Here is a 12,138-nt window from a genome sequence, read left to right on the forward strand (position 1 = left end):
ATAACCAGATTAAACAGAGCGGGGAATCAAATCTTGGATGCTTTGATTTGCATTAATTTGGGGAACAACTCTCCTTGAAACACTATCATTAATTATTTAAAGCAAACAAGCTGAGGTGAGGTGCGTGAAATATCTCTTTGAGACTCAAGATGCAAATTTGTACCGAAATATGACTGGTGCTGTCAATTCATTGCTTTTGTTTTACCTGTGGTATGGGTCCATTGACAGCATATCACAACCTCCATGTTGCAGCTGGTCTCGTTCAAGAAGTTTCCTCCACTTAGACATGACATCTAAACCATATTTGTTATCCTATATGGAAAAAAAACACGAACTATTAACTTTTGTCTCTTCTATGTCTTTGTCTCTTCTATTTGGCACGGTAGCATGGTGGTTAGCGCAATGCTTGACAGCACCAGGGGCCTGGGTTAATTTCCTGCTGCTGTCTGTAAGTGGTTAGTACATTCTCCCCGTGGCCACATGGGTTTCCTCCCACATTCCAAAGACGTACAGGTTAGTTAGGGTTATTAAGTTGAGGGCATGCTATTTTGGCACTGGAAGCATGGTGACACTTGTGGGCTACGTTGGTTGTTGGTGCAGAAAACCTATTTCACTGTATCGATCTTTAGCTGAACATCTGCCAAATAAAGCTATTTTTTTTATTTTGCATTGTCCGCACTGACAATATCAAAACAACTAACAAATAGGGTGGTGCATAGCCCAATACTCCCCAGATGGAAATGGATCGAAACCTTTGAACCTTTAATTCATTACATCACCAAATCTACAAGGAAAGCAAAGGGAGTCAATGGAATTTACCACTCATCACCCAACCAGCATAAAGATGCCCAGAGGCATGGAGAACATCTTTCCTACAATCAACTCTAGTCTGCATTATCCACTACCATAACAAGAAAGAGAATTGCTCACTTGTGTGATGTTAGTCTGTACCTGCAAAGGATTCCAGGACTTAAAGTATTCTCCCAGCAGTGGAAATACAATGGCAATGGAGAGTTCTGCCAGGTCAAACATCTTATATTCTTCAAAATATTTCTCCTGCAACAGTTCAAAAATTTTTGCACATTCTTCCAGCGTCAGTGGATTTTCACAGTTGGGCTGCAGTCTCTTCTCGCAATCCTCCACAATCTGCAAGATGTGGCTGAGCTTGTCTATGATCTTCCCCTCATGCGCGAGGATTTCAGTGAGCTTCTCGTTCTCATGGGAGATGTTGACCACCATGTCCCTCTCGTACTGGAGCTGACGGTCATTCTGAATGATTTCCTGCTCAGTCATTTCAATCAGCAGCTCCAGGTTGTGCTCTAGCTCCGGAAGTGAAAAGCCCTCTGTCTTGGCATCTTTGCCCGGAGACTGTGCATCGTCAGGAATATCGTGCTTCTGATTTATCTGACTGTAACTGTAATAAACTTTCTGCTCCTTTCCCGTCATGTCTATAACCTATGTGATGAATTTAAAAGTTATAACGTTACAACAGCTCAATTTCCATGAAAACATTACCCAAATGATATACTGTCATTTGTTTGACAGCCTAATTCTTTGATGAACTCACACAGCTATTTTCATAACTAATTGTCAGAAGTTGCCTATGATATTTTAGTAATCTAAATCTGGCAAAACGGTATTTTTAGACCCAAAACAGTAAATGAGAGTATTGATGCTTATGGACACAACAGCAGACTTGCTTGAAATTTATTGAATTGCCAAGTCCAAGCTGAATTGAGCTGACTTTATTATTTACATCTTTCATATACAGGGAGTAAAAATCTTACATTACGTCTCCATCTAAAATGTGCAATGTATAGTAATTTGTAATGAATATTATGTACAATAGGACAGTCAATATAACAATTGTATCAGCATGTATTAATCAGTCTGATGGCCTGTCCCAGAGCCCATTGGTTCTGGCTTTTATGCTGTGGTGCCATTTCCTGAATGATAGCAGCTCAAAACAGTTTGTGGTTGGGGTGACTTGGGTTCCCAATGAACCTTCAGACCAGCTGTGGGGTATATTTGAGTAATTTTATCTACCTTGATAATGGTTAACATTTCTTACTGAACAGTTTTAATTACTGTAAGCATGGGAAGACAAACACGTGTTCTACTTCTGATAAGCAGTTCAGTTACTGGGAAGTTAAAATTCAGAAAACATTCATATCCCCAGCACATGGAAAGCATTGGAAAGAATTGTTAAACCAAGTTGATTTATGAACTACGACAGATCCAATAGGTAGTCTGGACCCCAGAGCACAGTTTATTATTTAGCATATGTGGGTCGATTACCTTGCTGTAACACCCCCACCCTTAATCCGAGCCCATGTGCTCTAGTTCAGGGAGCACACTTGCATGGGAAAGTGGAAATATTATGTCTCCAGCACTTTTCAGAGTCACACTCATTTTGAGCTGACAAAAGGAAAAGTTCAGGAAACACCCTGCTACAACAGGTGGCAGCTTACCAATAATGAAGCAGAAGTGTTGCAATAATACCATCTGTATTACTTTCCATCCTTTACACTAGATGCAATTGCAGTGTATGGAATAAATTTCAAAGGTCATAAATAAGATTCATTCAACAAATTTAACTTCTCTTTCCAGCTGGTAGGAGACCTCTTGGGCTTTTTGTCTACTTTATTACTGGTAGTAGTGGAACGCTCAATGCTTACACAAGGAACTCGACCAACAAAGCGATGCCAGGCCAGTATGACTTTGTCAACAACACCTAAAGAAGTCCATCCATAACTACGGACAAGTATAACTTCCTGTCAGTTACCAAATCACACAATAGATCACAGTACAAGCTGTCACATTGACAGAGGTTCACGAAAATGATTCCAGGATCGCAAGGCCTGGCATGGGGAACGTTTGATGGCTCTGGGCCTGTACTCACTGGACTTCAAGAAGAATGCGGGGTGACCTAATTTAAATCTATTGAACGTTGAAAGGCCTCGATAGTGGAAAGGGAGAGGATGTTTCCTGTGGTGAGGGAGTCTAAAACCAGAGGAAACAGCCTCAGAAAAGATGGCGTTCGTCTAGAATGGAGATGAGGAATTTCTTTAGCCAGGGAGTAGTGAATTCCTTGCCACTGGTAGCTGTGGAGGCCACATCATTGGGTATATTTAAGGCAGAGGTTGATAGATTCTTGATTAGTCAGGTCATGAAGGGATACGGGAGAAGACAGGAGATTGGGGCTGAGATGAAATATTGGATCAGCCATGATGAAATGGCAGAGCAGACTCGATGGGCCAAATGGACTAACTCGGCTCCTATATCTTATGGTCTTATTTAATTGCACTGAAAAACTGATCCTATTGTTCATATCATTTAAGATCTGAAGTACAGTTGTGGTATTTGCTTCTTAAGCTGTTGTGCCCCTAAAATTATCCACGCAAACCGTAGGTAGAGGTATCATAAATAGGTTTTTATGACAATTAGTGTTTAATATGTTGTATGAAAATATTTGTACACTCCGGAACAACTTTCTTTTTAAAAAAATTGCTTGAGATTTTGTCTTATAGTGTCTGACAGCTAATGGATGCAGATGTTACTTGTTACTTTGATAACAACTTCCTGTGGTACGGTTCTCATTGAGCCAGACGTGGTGTAGTTGCAGAAGAGCGCTGGAATGTCCAAGCAGGAAAGAATTCACACCTACATTTGAATAACTTAGAATGTCTAGAGATTCTTAAATGTTTATTTGCTTTACAAAAATCCAACAAAATAAAATACAGGGATTTCTGTAGTGTGATCAATAAAATTTACAAATTTTGAAGAGTCCTTTTATTCTGTATCTCTGCGAAACTCAGTTTAAATGAGTTGGCCATGCTTTCTATTTGATCTTACATGCAAAATATCTGGGATAGAAGCTTGCAAATTAAGCAGCAGGTTCTTGTAGCACAGCAGAGAAATACGGAGCACCAGTGAATTGTAATCCTAAAAATATAAATCAATTTCTGCTCACTACACCTGAAGTTGACAATCACTTGGATTAAAACACACAGGATTCTGATTGGTAAATCAGTCACAAGATCAATATTTTATTTTACAATTTGACATGTTAAATACAACACTCAAGAAGTTTATAAAGACCATGAGACAATGCTTTGGTGTGCATGCTGAAAACCCTACCTTCTTGGGTAAATAGCAGAGAGCTGCTTTAAAAGAAAGGTGTGAACTATTTCAGAATTGCATGCTATAACCTCTAAGTGATTAGAAGAAAACCCTTTCCCACGCACCTTAACCTGAGAGAGTTCAGTCTGTGGTGTAGCCATTTTCCTACCCAAGCTTGATGCTCCCTTTGCCTTTAGCTCCTCCACAGTCTTGTAGTTGTACTTGGGTTTCTTCTTCCCACCAGTAGGATCTTTCCGCCATTGGCTCATTTCCTTCTGGAACTCCTTTAACACAAAGGGCTAATTAATCCAGAAGCGGTCACTGCAAACAAACTGCTCTCATTTTTCAGACCATAAAAACAGACCTTCAACCACAAGAAGTTCAAAATACCAGTTCAGTGAAGTTGAGCATTCAGTGGGGGAGGTGGCACTAAGCAACAGCTTGGTACTCCCAATGATAAGACACTCCACTTTAAAAAAAAGAACATCAACATTATGGTTAAAGAGGAGGTGACCAGTCAGTGCTCTCGGCAGAGTGACTGGAAGGGCAGGAGAATAAACCACCTCACCAAATTCATCATAGAAACTCCACATCAGTGGCAACTCGGGGGCAAGTAACCCTCGCCAAAAGGGGAAACATGAACTTTGCAAATAATGTGAGAGTGAACTTGTGCTATATGCAGTATTTTTTATGGCTACATTTTATTTATCAATGCATAATCTAAATTATGCATTTTGAAAGTAGATACAAGCACTGCTCAGTCTCACATCACCATTACCTGATGCTTTGGCCCCTTTGCCAATATTACTATATTACCATTGCAATCGACTTACTCATCATTGTACACACACTTATTCAGCAGTGTACACATGTAGTTTGAGTGTTTCTAAGCCAAGCAACAAAAGAATGTTAAGGTTCTAGTTAGGGAGCTAAAAATAAGTCATTCAGAGTTTCTTGCTCTAATTGCTCTCAATAACTCATCATCATTATGTGCTGTGTTGTATGATGTGGACAACCATGCAAATGAAAGGTTAAGTCTTTTATCATTCCAAACCTCATCAGCGTCCTCGTCCGAGTCGACAATAGGAAAGTCTTTCAGTGATTGTTCTGTTCGTTCAGATCCATAAGCACCAATTGCTCCTTTCCCCTTCCTCATCTTTGCCTCAATTGGCGCCACAATGCCTGTGTAATAATAAAAACTATGTTACCACTGACATGACAGCCCTAAATTGAGGAAGATGAAAGAGATTGATACAGAAATATTTTAAACTCATGGTTTACATGTAACCTCACCACAATAATCAGATATTAATGTATCCAGAATCCAAGAGAAATTGACAAGCAATCATTTCTATTGATTCTTATGCAAGGACACTTCATTAAACCTTTAATATTTTTAGCTTAAGTAACAAAATAAACTTCTGGCTACTAAAAACACCTTTAAATTTGGAAATCCTGTGGGAAAATAATTTTGATATTTTGAATCTAAAATCCTCCAGTCCAGGGACGCTCGGTTAACGATAGGTGTCCCTGACTCTTTTCCCATTGACATGATTGTTTTTCTAACATGATTTGCCAAAGCATGAGGTTTCTAAGGAACACAACTATCGTCTGATAGCAGAACTACCTGCATACATTTACCACGCCAAGGGAGAAAACACATTAAAGATGATATTGGGCATGTAACACGTTCATAAAGGAACACTGGTAAGTCCTGAAGAAGGGTCTCGGCCTGAAACGTTGACTATCTATCTATTCATTTCCATAGATGCTGCCTGACCTACTGAGTTCCTCCAACAGTTTGTGTATGTTGCACTAGTAAGTTACTGCTAATTACTCCTGGCTGACATAGTTAACAAGTGATAGATAGTGTGGATGCTCAAGCCAGGTAGATGCTCACAGGAACTAGGTCAGGGAGAAAACTGTAAATAGAATTCTGTTTTATTCCTTGTAGAAGCATATGATTTTGGTCTGCAATGTTAACCTGGAAGACAGGAAACTATCTGTAAGCACCATTTCTATGAACATTTTGCTTCCCATAGTGTGGACTGGAAAAAGGCAAGAAATAGGTTTGCCATGGACTGGATGTTTCTGAGCTATTTTCTAGTTTATATGAGAGTTAAGTCCTTTTATTATTACCAAGATATACAATTTTTTTTTCCAGAAATGGAGATCATATTCAACAGCAAAACAAATTCAGAGGAGCAGCAGCTTGCTTTTAGTAATAACACAGAATCTGCTTATAGGAGGCTTGCAATTTGCATTCAGAATTACTCACTTTTCACTAACAAGGAATCAGCTTTAAAGTCCATTCATCTGAGTCACGAGAACAGAGAAAATGCTCGACAAGGTTGATCCATCATTTCAATTCACTGTTTACCTATTTTTTTTTAAAAAAGATCCTTCCTACATTCATTAGGTAAAGGATTTTTACCCTGAATGTTTAAACTGTTGTCCATCACATCTTGTCATCGAACCTCAGAGAAGATCTGCCTTTACTTGTATTAATCACAAATCTGTAAAAGCAATCTATGAATATATGCAGATGCAGGTGGATAGAAACATTTGAGCTTCATCTGCCAATTTTATTGATAACTACAGATGATTTGTTTCAAAAGTAGGAACTGGTTAGCACTAGTGGTTTTATACAAGGGTAGCATACTGTGAACTTTAAATATGAGGAAGTCTGTAAATGCTGGAAATCCAAAGCTACGCGCACAAAATACTAAAGGAACTCAGCAGGCAAGGCAGCATCTATGGAAATGAATAATCAGTTGACATTTCGGGCTGAGACTCTTCTTCAGGAAGAAGGATCTCAGCCCGAAACGTCAGCATGTTATTCATTTCCATAGATGCTGCCTGATATACTGAAAACTTAACTGTGTTGTTCAATTCATGCCAAAATCACAAACATTTAACCTAAGTGGAGCAATGGTGATTAATGTCTAATTAGATAAATGTTCCACTGTACAACTATTCACTACGTACTGGTTTTCATTAGAAAAACAGCACTTTTGCACACAGGGACCCAAAGTCCGAGGAAGGACTGGTGAACTCAATGTTATTAACAACATTACCAAACACTCTAACCTCCATACCTTGAGCATTCTTTCCAAGACCTTTCCCAGGCACATAACCCATCTTCTGCAGCAGTTTCTGTCCAATCCCTCTAGTGTGTTTTTCCCAGGTGCCAATTTCCTGATTAGTTCGATGTCCTCCGGTGAATCCTTTTGAATGAGATTTGAAAAAACCACCCTAAGATAGAAAATAATACTTGATATATGAAGGCAAAACACGGCTGATAGACATTTTCAAAAACCTTTTTATAAGTCATAACACAAAGACATGACTACAAATTAAAACCTCTGGTAGAAATGCGAATATCATGTTGGATTCAGAACTGGTGAGAAAGAAGCAAACAAAAGGAATCTTCAATGGGATCACTGACCTTTCACTGCCATTATTATCTGAATGAGGATGCTTAGGTCATGATCTGTAAATTCATAGATAATACTGACATCTGTGCAAGTGCTCAAACAAGCTTGACTCCATCAGGTGGATCTTACATAGTGAACTTAGCACTAGCAAATGATGCTTAAATTGGAGAAGTGGATTGCAAACGGGCAGCGTGAAGGCTCAACACTTATACATCGTTCAAGGAAAAACAGTAGTGAAAGAGGTCATAGCAAGAGGCAAATCAGAACAGACTTTTTGTACCAGAGAGTACACACATTGACCTTTAGCCAACCTTTACACTCAGCCTATATTCATCCTCTTTTTCTCCCACTTTTCCATCAAGTTTTTACCACTCACCACCACACTAGGGACAATTTAAAGAGACCAGTTCACATCACAAATGGCACATCCTTTTGGAAGGAAATAAAGCACCTGAAGTATCCTTTATCTGGATGAATATGGACTCACCTGTCCAGATAAAGGGTCTCGACTGGAAACATCAACTTCCTATTTCCTTCCGTAAATGCTGTTTGACCTACTGAGTTCTTCCAGCTACTTATTTGTTTACTCAAAACCTACTTAATTGGGTGCAAGAAATGCTTTGGTGCATCCTGAAGCTATGAAAGATGCTTATATAAGTACAAGTTCTTTCACAGAGTGGTAGTTCTTTAGTGTGGATTGCAGGCCTTAACACAGACATCTTGACATCAGGCTCCCAGCCAGATACTTACAGTTTTCAGTTTCTTTGGTGCAAACTCTTTTGAAAATTCTTCTCGCTTAACTTTCTCTTCATCAGATTCATCGGAGTCCTTCTCTTCATTTTCTTCAGCTGCTGTTCGACGGAGTCCAGCACTGATGAAGTTCACTGGAGCCGTGTAATCTTTGGATCTACAGCAAGAGCACAAATATCAAATCAAAGTGCAGTTATCAAACTCAACAGATAGTAGGTTTCAGGAGATGCAAGCACAAGGGGAAAAAAAGAACATCAAACACACAGAATTTCAAACCAAGGTTCTATGTAAGTTCTGCCTGTCTCCCAATAAAGAAATGTTAAGAGGTAATTGCACTCATTTTGTAGAACTGTTGAACTATCTGCCCAGTAAAATTATTTTTCTCTATCTAGACTGTTTATTGAATTAGACGGTTTCCAAAATAGTATGCACTATTAAAACTGGCAGGTGACAAACACCACAGCGCACTGGCGCAATTACAAATTCCACTGAAAACTGATGTCAATATGTTTTGGCACAAATGTGTCCCTGAAAGATTCTCCCATAGCAAGTTTTAATTTTCGTCCAAGAAAAAAGTGAGTCATGATTTTAAATAACAAGTATTAACCAGCAGCTGTCAATTCAAAGTATAATATAGAAATCTACAGCATATATCAGGCCCTTTGGCCCACAACGTTTTGCCAACCAGTAACCTACTCTAGAAACTGCCTAGAATTTCTCTACCGCATAGTCCTCTATTTTTCTAACCTCCATGTCTCATAAAAGCCTCTACCACCGCTGCTGACAGTACATTCCAAACACCCACTACTTTCTGTATGAAAAACTTCCCTCTGATATCCCCCTTGTACCCATTTCCAACCACCTTAAAACTATGCCCCCTCATGTTAGCCATTTCAGCTCTGGGAAAAAGCCTCTGGTTATCCACACAATCAATGCCCCTCATCTGATAATGTATTATTAGAAAACATATGTCAACCCTGAGATTCTTTTTCTGCTGGCATACTTAGCAAATCTATAGAACGGTACCTGTAGACAGGATCTGTAAACTGTAAACAAGCTGTGCAAAAGCAGATAATAAATAAATAGCAATAAATAACAAGCGTGAAATAATAAGATGGAGTCCTTAAATGAGTGTAGTTATCCCCTTTTGTTCAAGAGCCTGATGGTTGTGGGGTAATAACTCTTCTTGAAACTGATGGTGCGAGTCCTGAGGTCCCTGTACCTTCTACCCAATGGCAGCAGCGAGAAAGGAGCATGGTCTGGATGGTGAGGATCTTTGGTGATGGATGCTGCTTTTCTACAGCAACATTTCATGTAGATAAGCTCAATGACTGTGAGGGCTTTACCCATGATGTACTGAGCTGAATCCACTACCTTTTGTAGGATTTTCCGCTCAAAGGCACTGGTGTTCCCGTACCAGGCCATAATGCAGCCAAATCAGCACACCTTCCACCACACATCTATAGAAATTTGCCAAGGTTCTTGATGACGCGCCAAATCTCCGCAGATTCCTGAGGAAGTAGATACAGGCACTGTCGTGTTTTCTTCACAATTATATTTATATGATGGACAACACACTTTTTCGTAAGTGCTGCATCCTCAGAAATTTTTTTTGGTTTACGATAGACCACTTGAAGCTGAATACAAATATAATTTCAGACTACTTTGTATCACATAGGAATTTGGAGAAACAAAAAATTATCTTTTATTGAATACAATGTGAATACAATTGCATGACAGTGCTGACACTTTGCAATAGTTCAACTGAGGTAAAAAATATTTTGTTGATGATTTTCGCTTGTACTCAGTTTCTGAGAATTCTTGCTTAAGTGTCCAACAATAATCAGTTAACATTGATAGATTCCAGGGTCCTTATACTGTTTCTCCATGACCACAATGTTCTGGTGAAACCTTTCACCATGCTCGTCACTTTCAGTGCCAAGATTTGCAGGGAAGAAGTCTAAATGGGAATGATGTAAATGAATCTTGTGGCACTTCATGGCTTCATATGCTTGAAACATGTTGTCAAGCACGTAGTTTGGTGCTTTGTAGATGCCTAGAAATTTTTAAACAACAGCCTTGAGTGCCTTCCATGCGATTTTTTTCCAGTCCCACTAGAAGTTCTTCGAATTGCCTGTCATTGATGACCTGGTTGATTTGTGGACCAACAAAAATGCTTTCCTTAATCGTTACATCAGTTATTGTGACTTGAATTATGAATTGAATTAACAAATATAGGGGATTTTTTTAAAAAATGGTGCATGATAGGGAAATTTCATGGTGATTTTCATGACCAGATGCTCAAAATCAAAAGGTACCACCCATAAATATTCAGGAAGCAAAATCTTTGTAGTCCACGGTTATCAGCCAGTTACAACATGGCACAAAAGGATAACCGAAACAAATCACCTGCATAGTGGGCTGCCGGCAACGCTGATGGAGGCGGATACGAAAGGCTCTTTTAAGACTTTTAGATGGGTATGTGGAGCTTAGAAAAATAGAGGGCTATGGGTAAGCCTAGTAATTTCTAAGGTAGGGACAAGTTCAGCACAACTTTGTGGGCCGAACGGCCTGTATTGTGCTGTAGGTTTTCTATGTTTCTATAATCCTTTAAATAAACAGTGCAGAAAATAACTAGCAGTATCCAAGTGGTTACAAACTCACCAACCAAGTACAAAACTAAAAAATACATCTTCTGAAGTATAAAACTGTTTTTTTTGATAAAAGCAGGAAGTTCAGAACTCTCCAAATATCTCATTTAATCAAACTGAGATATAAATACAGTAAAATCAAAGGTTTGATTTCCGAAGTGTTAAATTTAATACAGTTTAATCTTAGGATCAGCTTAGATGACAGATGCAAGAATCCTGCCAAAATTCAGTCCCAAGGATTAGCCTTGGCTTTGTGGAGTAGCTGGTTAGTCATAATATGAGAAGCAAACTGAATCTATATTCCTGAGTTTAGAAAAACAGGGTAAATGTAGAGCTGAAGCTTCCTCTGGCTGTGTCATTTTGAAGGAGACATTCATAACTTTCTTCATACAGAGAGAAGAAACTTTGCAATCTCCTCCCCAAAAATCAAAGAATACGAGCACGTGCAGGAATGTAAAGCCAAGGGAAAAGATTAGTCATTACCTGAAATATGAATAAGGAGACAAATGCTTTAACCCTGCTTCTTGTCCCCACTTTACTCATAAGACAACTTCCAGAAATATCCGGTATCTAGAGCAGCAAGAAGTAGGAGAAGAAAAGCTAGCCAGATGCTGACAAGTAAGATCACAAAACATAACATTACCGTTTCCCTCCGAAACTTGGTCTTTCATCATCAGAGTCATTCTCAGCCCACATGCCATAGATTGCATCTTCCTTTGTTTGTCGGTGGCGGACACGGTCCGGATTGAATTCATTTTCCAAGTCCCAGTCTGAAATCTCAAACCGCTCCACCTCCACATCATCATCATCAATACTGTCTTTCCCATACAGATGTGACATCGACATCTTGCTCTGCACAAAACACAAAACTGAGCACAATAAACCAATTTGTCTTAAAATACATTCAATATAATTATGCCTATTCTACCCATTCCCCTTTCTGCTACATGATTTGAACACTAATTTAATCAAAAAGTATTCATGTATAAACAGTCTGATAAATAAAGAGAGGGAGTGATGCTCAGAGAGAGTGAGTGAGGAAGTGGTAAAGGAAAGCACAGTAGCGTATTGGTTAGCACAACACCTTACAGCATCAATGACCAGGTTCCATCGCTGCCGCTGTCTGTAAGGAGTTTGTGTGTTCTCCCTGTGACCATGTGGGTTTACTCCGGGAGCTC

The 12,138-nt window shown here is 39.2% G+C and overlaps 1 protein-coding gene across 2 annotated transcripts in view; it reads right to left on the reverse strand.

Moving 5' to 3' along the window:
• tfip11 (tuftelin interacting protein 11) overlaps positions 1-12,138 on the reverse strand; it is a 28,591-nt gene that overhangs the window by 14,422 nt on the left and 2,031 nt on the right. The window contains exons 2-8 of one of the 2 annotated variants that reach the window (XM_073065732.1): positions 11,604-11,812; positions 8,310-8,466; positions 7,221-7,377; positions 5,177-5,304; positions 4,248-4,406; positions 952-1,455; positions 206-312 (exon numbers count right to left, since the gene is read on the reverse strand). In XM_073065732.1, the coding sequence (XP_072921833.1) occupies positions 206-312; positions 952-1,455; positions 4,248-4,406; positions 5,177-5,304; positions 7,221-7,377; positions 8,310-8,466; positions 11,604-11,806 (1,415 nt within the window). In that variant the 5' untranslated portion in view covers positions 11,807-11,812. Of the gene's footprint in view, positions 1-205; positions 313-951; positions 1,456-4,247; positions 4,407-5,176; positions 5,305-7,220; positions 7,378-8,309; positions 8,467-11,603; positions 11,830-12,138 lie in introns of both variants that reach the window. The other variant, XM_073065733.1, reaches the window with a different exon arrangement.

The sequence above is a fragment of the Hemitrygon akajei genome, chromosome 14 (genome assembly GCF_048418815.1).
Source record: "Hemitrygon akajei chromosome 14, sHemAka1.3, whole genome shotgun sequence".
In the NCBI taxonomy this organism is placed as follows: Eukaryota; Metazoa; Chordata; class Chondrichthyes; order Myliobatiformes; family Dasyatidae; genus Hemitrygon; species Hemitrygon akajei.